Below are 17958 nucleotides of genomic sequence, written 5' to 3' on the forward strand. Positions count from 1 at the left end.
TAGATTTGTAGCACTGCGCTGCCTGGTGAAATGGAAAAAGAGTTAGTGTGTGTCGCTGGCAGAACCGTCGCAAAGTCACCATGCAGGCTGTCGTTCCAAGTGTCCTAGTAATCATGTCTTTGTGAGCCTCGCTCTTCATCCCATCCGTCCCCGAGGCCTCTAATGGAAAACAGTTGCAGAGGCCTGCCTGCCTTCCCCCTCCCGTCCGTACAGATTTACTTCAGCGCCTTCTTGGTATCTGTGATATGCAGAGCACTGGACCCGAGCCAGGGAAAAGCCTCCTGATTTTGTTTTTGCTTACTTTTCAAACTTTGCAAACGCTGTGCAATGACACTCAGAGGGCTGCCGCAATTGGCTGCAAAATGAAGACAGGTTGCAGGAATAACAAGGTACTTCTAATGAGACGGCCACTGGCAGAGACAACACTGACCTGTCAGGACTGGTGCACTTCCTAGCATCACCCATTTTGTCCTGAGCACATGTTGTGCCCTCCTTTCGCTCATCTCTTGGCAGGAAGTTGGGTCACGCTATGTGCCAATTAGGGAACAGAGGTACTGTAGTAGGGAGACTTCTCAGCCAATCTGAGGAAAGTCACTGCTTATTGCTGTGGGGTCATCTGCCATCATTCCTGTGCTTCTATCCTCTGATCTGTGGAGCACTTTCCAACTAGTGCACACTTCAAGGGAAGCTATGATGAGTAGAACCTTTATTTTTAAACATCTTACTGGTCAGAAATCATCAAATACATCTTCAGGTATTTCAAAAAGGAAGACGGCAGAGAGCATAGTCTCATATGGCTCAGTGAGAGGAATTATTTAACCATATGGGGACTTGATCTAGTTTCAAAAAACGTGATTATCTGAATCTGTGGTGTAATTTACCAATTTCTGCAATATCCTGTTGACACAATTTCTCATTTCCAGGTACAAAGTTGAGACGAATACAAATTAAAGCCTCACATCTTGAGCATTAAATCATTTCATAACTGCCGTGCTGAATTTCTTCATATAAATATAATTTTAAAAAAAGGAAATATACTACAGACTGATTGGAATATCACAGTCTGTCTGAGTTTGGGCTAAAGTGTTTTCTCCCCTCAGAATTAGGTCGTGTCTTAAATTCTGCAACATCTACGTTGGAAAGGAAAAAAAAATCAATGTAAAGATAGAATATTGAGGCTTGAGTCCAGCAGCTGCTGCACGTTTCTCCCTATTTCATCCTTAATGTTTTTCTTATTCTTCACCATGGACATGATGCATCGTGGAGCATTTCTTCCCCTGCACTGCAGGAATGGATGATATCAGACGGATAGTGATGAAAACACATGACTCGGTGAGCATGTGAAACCGTGGCGTGGTTTCAGTTTGCCTGCGCAGCCTGAGAGTTAGTTCAACGTAGCTTGAAGCTCAGTGTCGTGAGAGAATCTCTAAATACACCAAAGTATTTCAAACCCTGTCACTGTGTACAAAGACCAAAAACAATTTTTTTCTACTCGAGCTAATTCAGATTCATATGTTCTTGTCCTCTGTTCACGTCACGACAGCAGCAGCTCAATGTGAGAGCTGGGGTCGGGTCAATGAGTCTCGCTTGTCAATACAAACACTTGATTGAGCTCATGAACACAAGAAATGGCAGCGTGAGGTTAATGACTATATGAAAATGTAACGCTGATGTTACATGCTGGCAATAATATAAAGCCTACAGTGGAGTGATGCATGTTTGGCAGCACAACACACACTACTGTTCACTTCTCATACATGAAGATGGCGTCGTATAGAGAAGGCGACACGCAGGCAGCTTCGTTCTTAGGTTTTTATTGGGTTTAGATAATTGTTATTGATGCTGCTACTGTGGTTTCAGGTTTCTTTTCTTTTTTTTGTTTTTGGCTGAGCACATCAATCAATCAATCAATTCCGATATCTACTCCACGATGTCTGTCTTATTTTAATCTTGCACTTGTGTTTATTCTATTGTAAAAACACTTTTATTTTTATTTCTCTGTTATTGCAGTTATTTTTCTTTATATCCCTACCGTCTGTCTCTATTGCCTCGTCTTTATTACTTACCTAACTTTATGTCTTTTTGCTAATGTGGCCTCCCTGCTCCCTGTGTATTGTATAAACATCTACAATCTTTGTAATAGCAACAGTAACGAGGGATTTCATTGTTTTAGCCGATGTTTGCCAGTAACTGAACATTGCAGCAGAAACATTAGCCAGTTTAAATATCTGTTTGAAGTTTCACTGCAGGACTTTTCTTGACCATTAAACAAAGTCAGATCCGACAGTGCAAGTTTTTGCACTTAAGTGACTTTTGGTCTTTAGATATCAGTAAGATTGATGTAACCTTCATAATAAAAGCGGTGGGAAATTCCCTTAATGCTCCAGTATTCCCTTAGACGTCCTTCACATATTTTATTTTTCATTTAAATTACCGTCAGTATTGATAAATCTAGATTCTGCAAATATCACACAGGGATAATGAAAAGTCAAATCAAACAAGGATCTAATATTAAAATCAATGAAAGAACCGACAAACAGGTAGAGTCTGTGATGCAGAGGAGATTTATCTTTCTGGGTTGGATGTTCATGCTATGAATATTATTTCTGGGGCCCAACCTCTTTGTCCTTGGCTGGAAACCCAGAGTGAATGGAAGCGAACACGGGGGGATAGCAATGACCTTAAAATGACAAAAATATAACAAAATGTGCTAATGAGTGAGCGAGGAGCTGCAGATATACAACCCCCGAACCTTTCTGGACTTCAAAACGTGTCCATCTAGAAAAAGGCTGTGACAAAATAAAAGCATGCTGCAAGTCAAAAACATCTGTCACGAGGCATAATTGGGTTCATTAGACATCTCACCCCGAGTTCCCAATTAGAGGCCTCAATAATTAATTGCACTTCAAATTAAATGTATTTTCTCATCAGCCTTTAATTAAATACGGCCCCTCGTTCTTGATTGGAAATTCCGATCTTCGGGTGAGGTTTCGGTCTCCAACATGTTTACTTGTGGTGCATCGGGAGACGGTCTGAGTTTAGCAGGGTATAATTACACAGGCTGATTAGGCACTATCAGGCGGATGGTGCTCGTTGGCGTTCGGCCAGGTCACACGCCGTAAACAGCAGATTCGTACTGTATCTCCTCTTCCTCCGACAGCCAAACCCACGCGGCCGGTGCCAAGAAACAAGCCAAACCAGCGCCCGGACACACCCATCGCCATCTTACTGGACACGTAGATTTATCGCCATGAGAAACAACCAGCTGATTCCTCTCATCTTTTCCTTCCCCCCCCGAATTCCAAATGAAAGAATCTAAATGGCTCCGGTGACAACAAGAAAAAAAATGAATAATCAGTTTTTAGTTCGTTTGGCCTCAAGCAGAAACGATAGCTTTTCGCGATTGTTATGGCATAATACATATCTATAACAAATGTCCTCAATGAAGAATTCATTTATCTCCGCGATGAAGGCCACACAGAAGGATCTGAGCTGTTCTTTCATTGACTTCATGCAAATGAACTGCGACGCTCTAACCATCCCTCAGTGTGAGAAACTTTCTTTTTCTGTGCCAGAGTGAATTCAACGGTGAAACCATTTATATGTTAAACAGGTACCCACCGCCAATCAGACGTATATTATATGGTAAAATATATTAAATAGACGCGTGTATCACCTCCTTATTTGAATTTGTAACAATGGGCCAGGCGGAATTTTTATCTCTTGAACAAAAAAAAAAGGGGGGACTGCTATCTTTATCACGTCGGCCCCCACATCTTTGGAGCCGTCGGCCACTTGAGGCAACAGAGAGGAATGTTCTCTGTGACGTTCAGAGACGTTAAACCACTCAGACCTGTTTGACTTTACCTTTTTTTAAGATCTCTACTTGTTTTTCTCTTCACTCACTGTGCAACAGAAACCTCCCCGTGTCATCCCTCCTACTCTGGGCTTGTTCATTGCCTCCTCATCTCCACGCTTAGCCAATGTCCTCGCACTGCTCATATCCCCAATCCCCAAAAAGAGATGTTCCAATAGAAATGTTCGCCTCCTGATACCGATTCCGATACTTGGACTTTGAGTATATCAGTCAATATCAGTGCATATAACGAATATTAACTTGTATAAAGTATTTTAACAGCTGTATGCTGTACTGTACGGAAGTGATGATTGTTGTCACTGTTGTCAGGCCCGGTTCAGGTTAAATCCTCTGAAATACAACTTCTTATATAATTTGGTTCGACAAGTAGCTTGAAACTGAAGTCTTATATACACGTCACCATTTTACTCACAGGACTTTCCAGTGTGAATATTACCTGATTGCTGACTAGCTCTGGTTAACACTACGCGACCAGAAATCACTTCTTCTTCACTGCTCTAAAAACAATACTTGCTGGTGGTAGTACAGCACAACTGCAGTTTTGATGCAGTGAAGCAGAAGTGATTTAATCTTTTTTTGTGCAACGAATACACTTTAAAGACGCGACATCGGATCAGTACATTAGATTCATGAACATGGCAAAGCCCGACCTGGTATTTTAAACAGTATAGGAAGCATTTCTGTAGTTGCTATGTGACCTTAAATGCCCCCTTAGGTCTTTGCACAGGCAGAGAGTCAACTCATATTTTCCCTGACCTTTCCATAATCCTCCATCTCTTCTCTATCTAACCAGACTGTAAACTATGAATCCCTTGTCTTTCCTTCTATTGTTCCTGCTCTCACTGATTCATTTAACAACAGCCATTCTCCCTCCAGCCATCTATATGGCTATATCTATAACTATATATAACTATATCTTTGTGAAGATATAGTTAAAACAAAGAAAACACTGCATTGCGAGCATGAGCGGTGATCGGCAGCATCGTTGAACAGTCCAGAAAGAAAATCTATAGTCCAAGTGAGAACAGTTGGACTTGTTTAACTATCTGATCTTTGAGAAATATGGAGAAACAACATTATAGCAATTAATTGCAGAATCCACTTACATGTACTTTAAAATTCCCTTTTTAAGTTTTGATTTTTTTTGGGGATGTTAATCAACTTCTTTTTCATGTCTCTAACTCGTAAATAAGAGATAAATAAGAGGCTGTGTTATCAGATATGAAGATTATCCCCTTGAGGACGAACATCAGTCAAAAAGAGCAGATGTAACAGTATGATTCTCGTATCCCAGTTGGTCGTCTGCACCCAGCTGAGACCTGGGTGCGCTGGTCTGGCATCCTCAAATCAAATAAGATGAATATTCTGCACGTGTCTTCTTCTCTAGTGTGATGGCCCATGTCTTTTTAATTCATTCCCTATCTGACCTATTCACACGAGCAAGAAACTGGATTACTCATCTCAGATTCACTCGACCAAGTCTATGAATGATAATGTTATTTTGCACGAGGAGGGCGACGAGTCAATCTGGCGAGACCCGATTGTGACGACGCTCGCACAAAGAGCGGAGACTCGACGGCAGTGAAACGGCTGATGGAGGAAACACAATGGATTCAACCTGTGTCTGCGGCTAAGTGAGGGGTGGGGCTTGGGGGTGAATAGGTGGCCCGTCCTGGTGTGTAGGAGCAAGGGAAAAGGTGACTCACCGATAAAGTAGGCCAACAGGAACAGCAGTGTTACTGAGATGAGGATGGCACTGAGAGCAGCGCACTTCCAGTTGCAGTGCTTGTAGGGCTTCTTCAGGCTGAAGGCGGGTCGGGAGAAGGTGTTGCGAGGCAGAGGGCGCGGGGGAGGCGAGTACACCGTGCTGGAGGTCAAAGGGTATCCTGGTGATGTTGTGCAATACATTGGTGAGGTTCCACCTGGTTTGAACAGGAAGTGCCTGGAGGGGGGGGGGAGAAAAACGATATTTTCTAAACAAAAACTCAACATTTTCTACTTCTGCAGGATTTCTAATCATCATGATGTTGCAGGTTACAGTCTATCCCAGCGCAGTCCCATCCACTGGTAAGTAATTCTGCTTCCAAGCACTTTCACTACTGTTGCCATAGTCACGCTCCTGCTAGATTAGTAAGAATACTAGAGCATATTGGGCTTTGCTCAGTCGAAGCTGTGAATCAATATTAAATCCAATTTATAGGACTAGTGACCGCAGCTGGCTCTTGTTTATGTATTCATGCCAGCCTGGTGAGGAGTAATTCCCCGTGACTATGTGTCAAGACCGTCCAGAGGAGAGATACGGTGTATATAAGGTTGCGGCGCAAAGTTGAGCAGATTTATTTGCCCTTGAAGAACACGGCCGGCTATCTCTGAAAACATGTGTCGGGCTGCATGTCCAAGTGCATATGATCAGCCCATCAGAGAGTCGGTGGCGGCGGCGCTGTTGTCAGGGCCGTTCTCCTGACAAGTTTACAAGAAGCGCTCGGGCGACAGTGACATGGACATGATGGAATGTCACATTGCAATGTATGATGTGGAAAGTCACTGCGAGCATATTTTATTTTTTAAATATCAGGACATATATCCCTGTTCTAGCAGTCGGAGATAACACGGGCAACTGTGCTTCACAAAGCGGTCATGTTTCACATTAATCAAAAGCTAAAGAGCCTGACAACCTTTTTTTTTAAGTTGTATTTAACAGGGATGGGACGAGAACGGCAAAAGATCGCACCGCTGCAGAAGATATGACATTGACGACATTTCAAAACAGTGGATGTTTGATGGGGGGGAAAAAAAACAAAAAAGCACAGGCACATTTGTTTTCATGGCAAAGCAGAATCTGACATTGGTTGTGAGTCAGATAGCAAACATGCAACATACCCGTCGTTGTACGGGGCATCGTGGTGAGCTGATGCCAGAATGTCCATCTCAATGAGGTTGTCCTGTAAAGTCTCTAGGAATGTCTGCTTTGCTATGTTTCTACACACAGGTGGAAAGATGGAATATGAAGCTAGTTTGAGATGAACATGCAAGAAAACACAGAAATACATGTGTGTGCAGGGGGTGGAGTGCTGTTTCTCTGCTGGAGCGCACCTATGACGAATGATTGACATCCATTTGACAGGTTGCTTAGCAGGTCAAGTTCAGCTCAAGGCTTCAGCAAAGGCTAAATCCACACTACTACATTTTCATTTGAAAACACATGACGTCCACACCAAGTTTGCAAATGCTGCTGGTCTCGTTTTAGTTTGAAAACGTCGAGGCTGCGTTACAGTCTGGACGGACAGAAACAGAGACATTTAGAAACGATGACAAAGACGACCACTTTCAGATTGTGTCTTTTTAGGTCATGACGTAGTCTTCGCTGATTCGTCAGGCTCCTATCACATGACCCTCTTTCCGAAAGAAAACCACCGGCATTAGCCTCGGCTACTAGCGTCGAGCACAACGTGGATAACAGCTGTTGTGCCGTTAACGGAGCTGTAGTGTGGATGTAGCCTAAACTAGCTTCTAGCTAAAGATGTTTTTTCTATGTTTTCATTTTAATGTTACCAAGGTGGGAAAAAATAATTAAATTCACCCTTCCACTCAAAGGCTACCGACAGCTGGCGGCAATAATTAAGGTGAAACGTTGTCTTGTAAGTGCACGAGTTGACGTTGTGAATCAATCAATACACCTCGGATGTCAACATGACAACTGACCTTCTCCATCTGTTTACATTGGCTCTCATTGAATTGGATCTCCAAGTGCTTTTAAATATATATATATGGATTTTTATCATCACTTCATCATAATGCAAATATACAATTTCGTCATTTTGGTGTGCGGCGGCGGCAAAGCACTGCACCCCCCACCTCCGCCCCACCCCCGAGTATGTGATCACCAAGCAACATCAACAACAATGAACAGATGGCGATCAAGACGGACAGTGTGTGTGTGTGGGGGGGGGGGAAAGGAAACCAAGGCCCTTATGGAACTACTTCTACGAAAAAGTGTGAGACAGATAACATCTAGCTCTCTTGTTCCCCTCGTTTGGGCACTGCCATACCTGGTTTTGTACGAGCCCTGCCCTTCTCTGCAAGCGTCCTGCTCTTCTCTGATAAACATTAGAGTATTCTGGCTCCTTTAAGGTCGTGATTGGAAGAAAACAATGCATCACTTAATTAGAACTTAAATAAAAAACTTTACGGTATCGCTCACTTATTTCAGACAAAACAGTTCTAATATATCTTACTTTGATTCTTGAATGCAAATGAACTGGCTGTCACATTGGATGGAATCTGTAAGTGCAGGTGTTTCCTATTTAGAGGGTTGCAAAACTAATTCTCCCATAATGCACTCCTCCCCTCTGAGAGCTCCGTTCCATAAGGAAACACTGCGGCAATGCAATGGAGAAATGAACCGTCCACATGCGATGGGCAGGCTGAACATGTTCCGTGTGACAAGAGAAAAGCCTTCTTGTTGTTTCGTCGTTGTTTCATCTCCGGCCCATCGAGGCCGCGCTCGTGAAGTCTGTTCACGGTCGCCCAGGCTTGTGTTCTCGGGAAGAATGCAACTTTTAATGAAGAGGAGAGAGAAAGAGAGACGCCTGGCAGAAAGTGTTGAGACTGGAAAAGGCCAGCCAACTGCTGGCGTCTCTCCAGTGGCAGAGCGGGACCCACCAGCACAGAATTTATCAGGGCCATTACATTCCATAAAAGTGACGAGAGAGGGGCCATTGCTATACGATTAACTAAGTAAAAGTGACATTTAATATTTCAGGGTCCGCGTGGGTATTACTAATGGTTTCAATTTCATTATTGGAACTTTGGTAGTTGATCCTTTTTTCAAGGCAATAGATCATAAAGAGACTTTACATGCGGTTTAAAGCAGAGCTCTCTCCTGTTGCAGATCCACTCTCCTCACCATCTGCTTTCTGCTCCACAGGGAATACCTGTGTAGGATTAACTCGGAGCTGGATGACGCATAATCATTCATTATAGCTCTAACTGTCCTTCTACCAGATGAAATTGATGCTCATTATCCTGTTGACTGAACCGTCCCACCAAAAAACTGTGGGAAGAGAACAGTGAGTCTGTTCATGGCTGCTTGTTTACGCTGCCAACTTAAGTATCGGCTCGTCTGCTGCCAATACCGGTTTGATTTACGACAAAGAGTTTAATACACCTAGTTTTAATAGGGTTGAATACACTGAGGACTGAGGGTTGTGCGATATGATGATATCTATTGTGTGAAGAAAGAAAAATGTAATTTCAATATTGTCGTTGTGCCCTAAATCCCTCTTAGTGAGAATATTTATTTGTACATTTTGACAATTTTGACAATTCTTTGCGTTTTCCATAATATACTGTATTTATATCAAGTTTGACTTCATTGCTGCCCATCTTGACCAGGACTTCCTGGCAGAAGAGAGATATTATATCTCCATGGTCCTGGTTAAATAAAGGATACATAATATAAATAGAATATATCAACAGAAAAACATAACAAATATAGAAATCATTTAACATGACATCTCAGTGAGTAGTTGTCATGGTAGTATAACTATTTTCCGGCGTTTTCTGGGGCTCAGCAGACGGAATAAACTGTGTATATCAGAGCAGGCGACGGGAAAATATAACACGCGACATAAGAGTTTAAAGAAATGCACCTCAGACATTGTCACGGTCTGAGACACCCGAGTGTGAGCTGACCAGCAACACTACCGTCAGACTGAGTGCTTGGCTAAGAGCCACGTTCTGGCTGCTTGTGGATATCCATCATTCAGCGATAGTGCATTGACTGAGGTATTCCCAACCATATATGTGCAGAAACTGCTCGTTGGTGGTCAGAGCCGTGCCCTCTCTGCTCTGAGAGAGTGTGTGTGCAACAGCAGGCTCAACAGTCCCTGCTTTATTTGCCTTTGTTCATCTTAAATATAATATTATAATATTTTGGAACAAATATAAGAGGAAAACAATATTTAAAGCTGTTACAACCGCCTGTATGTGGGCTGTAATGAGCGTTGGATTGCAAAGGGAGCTGTAGGAAAAGAAAGAAAATTCCTTAGAACAGCCGCTGTGCTTTAAAAAAGTTTGGTAAACACATATAAATAATCTAAATAATGATATCTTTATAGTAAGTTCCATCAAAGACGGGGTTTTACTGTCTTTTTATTCAAATTTGCTCAGCGGGCAACCTGTTCACGCTGAGAAGTCGGGTTTTGTTTGGGGAGTTTCTTCTCCTGCGAGCAGCGTAACGTGATCATCAGGAGGGTTGGGATAATTCCGCCTTGCTATTCCTGATTTCATAGCACCTCGCAGTAAGACCAGCCGAAGAAATACCAACACATATTCCCTTTGTTACAATAACACTCGACAGATCTACTTCACACGAGGGGCCTCCTATTGAGAACTGTGCTAGAGCAATGAATACTGATTAATATGGAATAAATAAAACTCTAGGTCGACGTGCAGGAGCTCGGAAAGTAGTTTTCCAACAACTGTTTCATTTTGAACGTGATTCAAATTACTCTAATGTTTAAAAATTGAATGCTAACATTAGACCAAAGACCCAAAAGCAGCACTTTTCTCTTGTTTGCCACAAAATCATGTTCATCACAAATGTAGGCCTTTGCCCCTTGCAGGGTATTTCCCATTCTATTGCTTTGCTCCTTGTTAGCACAGTGGTAATTCAACATGGAGCAGACAGCATGAGAACGCTGCGTTCAACGGCACCGGGTCAAGCTCACAGTCAGATGCCACTACACGCCATCAGGAGACGAGCTGCACGGTACCTTGTTTCCAGGGGGATGTTGCTGTTGAGCAGCCAGTTGTCCTGCGCGCTGCCGGGGTCTTGACCACTGGCCGGACCCTCGGGAGGAGCGGATCCGTCTGTGGGCGCGGGACTCGGGTTGCTCCGAGGCGTGTAGTTGCCCCTGTTCAAGGAGTTAATGGAGGCCGCATGGTGCTGATGGTTGGGCGAGTGGGAGTGGGAGAGTGGTAGAGGAGGCGTCCGTAGCCGAGAGTGGTTTTGAAAGGCTCCGTCTGAGAGGAAGAGAGGAAAACAATAAAAAACATGTTACAGAAAATAAACACAACTCAGTTCACCAATGTTTTCCAGGCACTTTTGAATCTTGGTTTTCTTTGGAGGCCCCAGCACACTGAGGGGGGCTCTGGATGTTGCATGCGTGTGTCTGTGTGTGCAAGCAGGATTATTTACAAGTGCCTCCTGGTGTTTCTTTAACTCCCAGAGCATCAACTTCGGGACTGATAAATGATTAGTTGTGGTTTCACCGGCAGCACATTAATTCCCACCTAAAGACTCTTTCGACTTGAGAGCCACAAATCCCTCTGAAAAACAACAAGTCCTTCCTCCGCTCATTATTTCTCCAAACTGGTCTCTATCAGAGTGCGGCCTCTGCCTCCCACAGAGACCTTTGAAAGTTTACTCAGACGAGATAGTGGCCCCTGTGTAAACAGACGAGCTGGCTCCTTCTGGAAACTGACCAGTTCTTTACAGGTTTTTTTTTTGGCATTATTCAGCCAGGGGAGAGAATTTGAGTCTGTGAAGTCTTTTTATAGAAACAGTCGAGCTGCTCACAGACATTAGGGCCGGCAGACTTTCTATTTTCTTGTGTCCCAACCCGACCTGAGCCCGGAGTTTTCTCCTATTACAGGCACGTGTAGCTTAAGAAAATCCGGTAGATAGCCGACTCAACGTCTTTAGGAAACAACAGGCTCAAGTCAGGTTTCCTCTATCCTCTATCAGACGTGCACTGAAGTCCGGACAGTTTCCTAAACATTTTCGTGAGGGGGCTGTATGTGAGAATGTCCGAGTCAGTTGCTCTTGATTTGCTCAGGAGCTTTTCCTGCAAGGCCCCTATAGCAAAATGTGTGTGTAGAATACAGGAGGATAATGTCACAGTGAGGAAAACGGAAGAATACATTCATCTCAAGATGAAGAAGAGAACGAGCCATACACGTACATAAGACGGCTGCAAAGACTGCACCTTGGAAAGATGAGATTCAAGAGCTTTGGTGATAAGGGCCGACGCAGGTGTTGATGTGCAGTAAACGGAAACACATTATTCCGCCGCATTCAGGAGTACAGGAGCTAAGATGTTCTACCCTGGCTCCGCCCATCACCTGAACGTTCCGGACATTTTCTAGAGTCCGTGTCTGGAAACAGCTTCTGTTTCATTCTGCGTTGAACAAAATCTTTGTTCAACTGAAGCAAATATAAGATTTAAAACAAATATGTAACAACACGCAGCTATTTGCAAAAATAATCAGCTGCGTGTCACTTTCACATTTGCAGTGTTCAGCCTCAGAAACACCGATTCCATCTCGTGTCGTTTTATCAGCACAAACTTACTCTTTTTATGTCTTTTACAAGCTCCGTTGTCACTTTTCACCGGAGGATTTAAAACTATTAGATATGAAGTGTAGGAGAACAGATTGTACCCAGAGGTCCTATATGCACTATCTGATACTCCCTGCACTTCACAAGATAGAAGACCAATGTCCTTGTGCACTCTGTATCCATTTATTTCCACATCTGCTAAGCCATTCATCAATCAATGAACTGGCTTTACACAGAGTTGAAAGAGTGGCTTTTCTTTAGAGCAGCGAGCCTCCCTTTATTTCACAGATATCCACAACACTAAATTGCCAATTTATAGCAGAAAGAGTGGAATACAGACACACACGGAGAGAAGGCTTACTTTGTATAATCAGCTCCTTCGTTAAAGCAACACCTACTCGTGCCGGTGAAGAAGCTAAGAGTCAGTTCAGGGGTCAGGAGCATGAAGCTGCCTTATCTACATGTGCCAATCAAGGCAAATGAATACAACTGCTGGAGGTGGAGAGCCGGCTTTGCGGGGAACAAAGTGGCACTAAGTTTCAGCGCTTGAGGCATTTTTGGGGGGAAATGGAAATTGAGCCCGTCGTGTTTACAGGTAACGAGCTAACGAGCGACTCAGCAAAGAGAAACAGGACAGAAGAAATGTGCCGTGTTGCAGTTAATCCTCATTCAGCCTCTTCCTGTAAAACCTCTCGACAGACACGTGCTTCACAAACGAACCAGTGTTTCAGCTCATTCTGTACATTTCATTCGTCGTCAATGAAAAATAAGAAAAGGAGAGAATTCTAATTCTCACCTTCAGACTGGATTTCTGAATCTGGTTCACAAACTTTTACAGTAGGGACCACTGACGGGAATTGTTTTAGTTCTTTTACATTTTGGAGCGAGCGCTATATTCAGGCATCTGTCGCACTGACAGATGGTTCCATACTGAGCACAATGCTGCCCTCGTAATTAGCTGAGACACTGAACGAGGGAGAGAGAGAGAGAGAGAGAGAGAGAGAGAGAGAGAGAGAGAGAGAGAGAGAGAGAGAGAGAGGTATGCCTCCGTCCTGTTGAACAATAGACCGCTGTACGGTAAAACCACACAGTTGTTGATGACCCTCCCTCCTGCTCGGTAATGTACCTGATCCCTAAAGCCATTAATAAGATTATGCTAATTTGATTCGGGGACAGTACAGTCATATTCGGAGAAATACATCACAGGGACAAATGCATCACTGGTCTGGAATTCATTCACTGTCTGGTAAACAAAAACTTTACCTCCTAGGATGATCCAGCCAATGTGAGGCAATAAGTAATTCAGATTTTAGTTGCACTATAGACTCAATAATTACCACAGAAACGAATGAATATATATCATATATACATATATATATATATGTATATGTACCATACACTTAACACAAAGGAATCGTTAATGCAGGTCCACAGACTTCACACTGTCTGGTGCAGCTGTTGTTTTGTGTATTTCTTGCATTGAACAGTATTATAACTTCAATTTAACTTAAAAAGGATTTTTTCATGACCAGGAGCAAAACTTTTGCAAAGAATATCTCACCAACTTCTGTGCTAATAAAATAAAATCTAAGAAAAAATGTATTAATTAATGAATTCTAAAGGGTTAGGGTTAGGTCTAAAAAATCTAATATAGAAATGTTTATTTAAATAAAATATTTATACATTGTTCGTTTTAATAATATATAATTGAATTCATTTTTAATCAAAGCTAATCATAAAACTGGTCATATAAGCAGCATAAAGTTGTGTTACATTTTCTCTAGTTATTTTAACATGTATGTTAAGTGCTATGAAGGTTTACTCAACTGAAACATAATAGAAATAAAAAACGTTTAAATTCAAAAGTTTGCTGGTGAAGACAAAACCTGGCTTTAAGTTAAATCATAATATTTGTAAGTAAGAAGTTTGTTAAACTATGTTTTACATGTAGTTTCCTCCAGATGCTTTAACAGTCTGCAAAACCAGTCGACTTCACTCGCCAAATCATTTGCATATAAACCATTACCATTATAATACACAGTAGAACATGTTCTACAGAGAAGGAACCAGATAAGCTCTGAATCATCATTTGAATACATCAGCCGACTGTATGTTGCTTGTCCTTGTCCAACCAATAACCCTTCACCAGCCACATCAGTACTCGTGGTGTGTTTTTGTTCAGATAAACAGAAAGATGAGAAACACGACTGTTTATGAGACAAAGCGCGCGGCAGCACGACCCCCACAGATGTGGTGACTCAGCAACAATTTTTCACCAGCATTCAAAGGAGAGAAGGGAAAATAAATGGTTTTCTATTGACCTGCTTCGCACAACGAAGCGGTCGGAAAAAGGAGATTAATTTGTTATCAGAGAGACAGAGAAGGAGGCTTCGCCACAATGGCCGAACTTTCACATGGCATTCAGAGCAGAGGCCTGAAGAATATCCATTCAGTCTGGGAATGTGCTTTTTCATTTTTCTACCCAACAGATGCCTGCACCGGTGGAGACCTCCTGATGCTATTCCAGACAAGTAATTAAGGCAAATCCACTTCATTAGCCGCCACCTCGCCCCCCCACCCCCACCCCAACCCGGAGGGATAACAGGAATGTCTGACTAATGGTAAGATGTTATTATTTCAAACTGGTGAGGTATCAAGTAGCTTCATTATGAAATTAAATCTGGTAACTTTCCAGAGTGTTCATTACAAATAATAACCCAAATCAAACAGATAGCAGCAGGGGATTTTGAACCATATTTAACTGATACAAACTAAGTAATTGATTTTTATTTTTTACTTTGGCTGAGGATTTGTTTTCTGTGATTTTGTGTTTTCTGATAATGTCGCTATTTACTCATGATCCACTAAAAACCAGCGCGTGTATCTCAGGACTGTGAATTACTTGTTTCGGTTCCAGACACACAACTAGAATCAGAACTGATTCCTTCCAGGGCTGAACAGTCCTCTCGTTGAAAACTGCACCAAATCCCACAAACCCAGAAATATCAGTCCCCTGAATATGTCTGATTCACGTCTTTAAGATCTGCATTATTCCCTGGGAAATCGTGGAAAATGTGAAAAAGCTCTTTCTTGGCCCATGTCAGCAGATGCTGCTTTCTGAATTCTTTCTGTTTCTAAAAGTTTCATGTTTAATTTATCTATTTAATACATGAAATACATCAAACCCAGACTGAAGAGTGCATTGTTGGTAATTCTCCATTAAATCACATCCAAAGGTGATTCAAATAAACAAACCCCACGTGCTAAATAATTCAAAATGTCATAAATATTCTAATTAATCTGATTCACCTCAGGGACCGCCATACTCCTCTTATTGGCAAAATGTGCTTAGTACATCAGGTTGGCTAATAGCCAGTAGCCTGCAGCTGAAATGCTGTGGCGCAGTGAAAGCTAAAGTATGTTAAAGCTTTTATTATGAGAATAACTTAGTGAATTCGCTGAGTTACAAAACCCCAAACTATGCTTTTTCTCAAGAGATGAGTTAGTGTAGGGCAGGGGGAGCGGGGGGGGGAAGTGGAACTACATAAAATCACACTCTAAAATTGACTTGTCAGTAATGATGGCGCTCTGCAGCTGAGGAGCAGATCTCACCCTCCAACATCAGCAGCGTATATACAGTACGTCCCGCATGGCCAAGAGTCAGCGACAGTAGTCATGGAAACTGTTTCAATATACTGTAACTGCAGCAGTTAAATGTGTGTGTGTACAAGATCGGCCCGTCTTTTTACTGGATACACGTTTCCTCGTGTATTGAGCAACCAGATGGTAGCACTTGTAATTATGCAGCACTGTCTTTTTAACAGTAACAACGATTAGCTGCATGCAGGGACGTGCGTGTGTGCTGCTCAGATAATGCTCAAACAGGAAATAATAAACTTGGCACCGCTGGAATAGTTCTCCACCTCGAACGGTCAAATTTTGAACTGAATTTTATTTTTTTAACTTCGAACACTCGACAAATATCATGTGGTGCCATTATTTTGGCCACACACATATTGAGGAACACTTGCTTCCGAGCTAATGCGGCTCTCTCCGTGCGGTATCCAGGGAGAAGGTCTATTTCTGAACAAGGACGGAGGATAAAAATCACAGAGCACTGATGGTCACACCTGACGAAATGAGGTGATATGACATGCCCCGGACACCCGATCAAAGCAATGAGGTGTGAGCCATTCGATGCAGAATTAATCAAAAGCCATCCAGCACCCGGATAAATCATTAAATCTTGCTTACTGCTGTAGCGCCTATGGCTAATCATAGGAGCACAATTTCCAGTTGAGCACCGTTTGTCTATAAAAGTACAAATAGCATTTGTCATGAGGGCAGTGGAGCTGCTCTCTCCGCTGGCCTCGACGTTTCGGAGGAGTCTGACGGGGGGGAAGAGCCAGGAGGGAATAGCAGCATGTCTCTCCTGGACTCATATGAGAGGTAACAGGCACCACAAACAGCACAAGGTGGGCTTAACCATCAGCTCTCCACTGGTTCTCGCTATGAAAATAAAGGGGGAAAAGGACCTTGTGTAATTTGAATTTAAGTTCACCTTCATTAGCACCTGGAGGAGGGGGGGGGGAGGCTTTTGTATAACATCCTGTCCCCGGTTTTCACAGAGGACACCAAATGAGGCATGAAACAAACAAAAAAAGAATTAGTTTCATGCTATTTATCCTAAGTGCATGTTGGGTAAAATAGTAATACGAGTCCTTGCAAAAAGTAAATTCAAACACAAACAAAAGAAACTATTTAAAGAAATCAAACTCTCCCAATCAATTTGCTTTATTTCCAGCTAAGGTCCACCGCAGTTTGCAACCTAATCCATTAGGGTCCCGGCATCTGCCTCCCTCCACCTTTGTGAGATCAAATGGATTTTCTGTCAATTTTTTTGAGCCGCCTTTGCAAGAACAAGACAAGTGGTTACGTATGCTCTGCTGTGTGTGTGTCACTCCGCTGCATATCCATCAAGAGGTTGAAGATTTTGTTAGAGGGCACAGATGGTCTGCAATTATCATGGAATGAAAGTAATGCATCTCAATTTATGTCAATGAAAAGAAGATATGTAGGTATGCAAAATGCATTATCCAGGGTCTGTGTGCGCTGACGAACAGCCAGTCGGATAGAACTGGACAAATTGTCTGTTGGCTTCACTTTATTGATAACTCGACAACATCAAGGGGAAACAGATTCCTTTTGATATGTCGAGTCAAAAGTGAACCCGCACATATTGAGGAAAAACAGGGACGTGCCATTGCCAGTGCCATGTGCTACTCATTAAATTATTATTTAGCCTCAGATAGCTTCATCCCTCATGGTGTCTGTGGCTAAATTACTTTCTGGTGTGACCTCTTTTAACCAGATTTCCCCCCGTCCTTGCAGACACAGGGGGAAGATTAAGCAGTTCCAAATGAAGACTTATTTGAAATTCACGCAGGGGCCGCGTCCCCCGAGCCTCACACCCCGGACCGGCTCAGGATTCCTGCTTGGTCAGCTGCGAGGTCGTGGTGCGTTTGGCTCTTTCACCAGGGAGCCCCGGCCGCGCTGAAAGCCAACACTGGCCCGACCCCATGCTGTTTTTGCATTAAGAGATGCTAATGCTAGGAGGTTGCAGGAGCTCAGATCTTTGGGCTCAGCGTGGCAGCGGGCTCCCACTGGCAGCCTCCCCGGGAAGAAGCCCCTCGGAGAAAGCCGAGGGCCACGGTGAAACACATGCTTCACAAAAGGA

General features: G+C 42.9%; 1 protein-coding gene across 8 annotated transcripts in view; it reads right to left on the reverse strand.

Annotated features, from left to right (window-relative positions):
* tenm4 (teneurin transmembrane protein 4) overlaps nucleotides 1-17958 on the reverse strand; it is a 159044-nt gene that overhangs the window by 78934 nt on the left and 62152 nt on the right. For 3 of the 8 annotated variants that reach the window (XM_047339608.1, XM_035154800.2, XM_047339606.1), the window contains 3 exons: nucleotides 10654-10903; nucleotides 6758-6856; nucleotides 5584-5819 (listed from right to left, as the gene is read on the reverse strand). In XM_047339608.1, coding sequence (XP_047195564.1) covers nucleotides 5584-5819; nucleotides 6758-6856; nucleotides 10654-10903 — 585 coding nt within the window. Of the gene's footprint in view, nucleotides 1-5583; nucleotides 5820-6757; nucleotides 6857-7926; nucleotides 8002-10653; nucleotides 10904-17958 lie in introns of all 8 variants that reach the window. The other 5 variants (XM_047339609.1, XM_047339607.1, XM_035154805.2 and 2 more) reach the window with 3 other exon arrangements.

Source organism: Hippoglossus stenolepis, chromosome 4 (assembly GCF_022539355.2).
Source record: "Hippoglossus stenolepis isolate QCI-W04-F060 chromosome 4, HSTE1.2, whole genome shotgun sequence".
NCBI classification, from domain to species: domain Eukaryota; kingdom Metazoa; phylum Chordata; class Actinopteri; order Pleuronectiformes; family Pleuronectidae; genus Hippoglossus; species Hippoglossus stenolepis.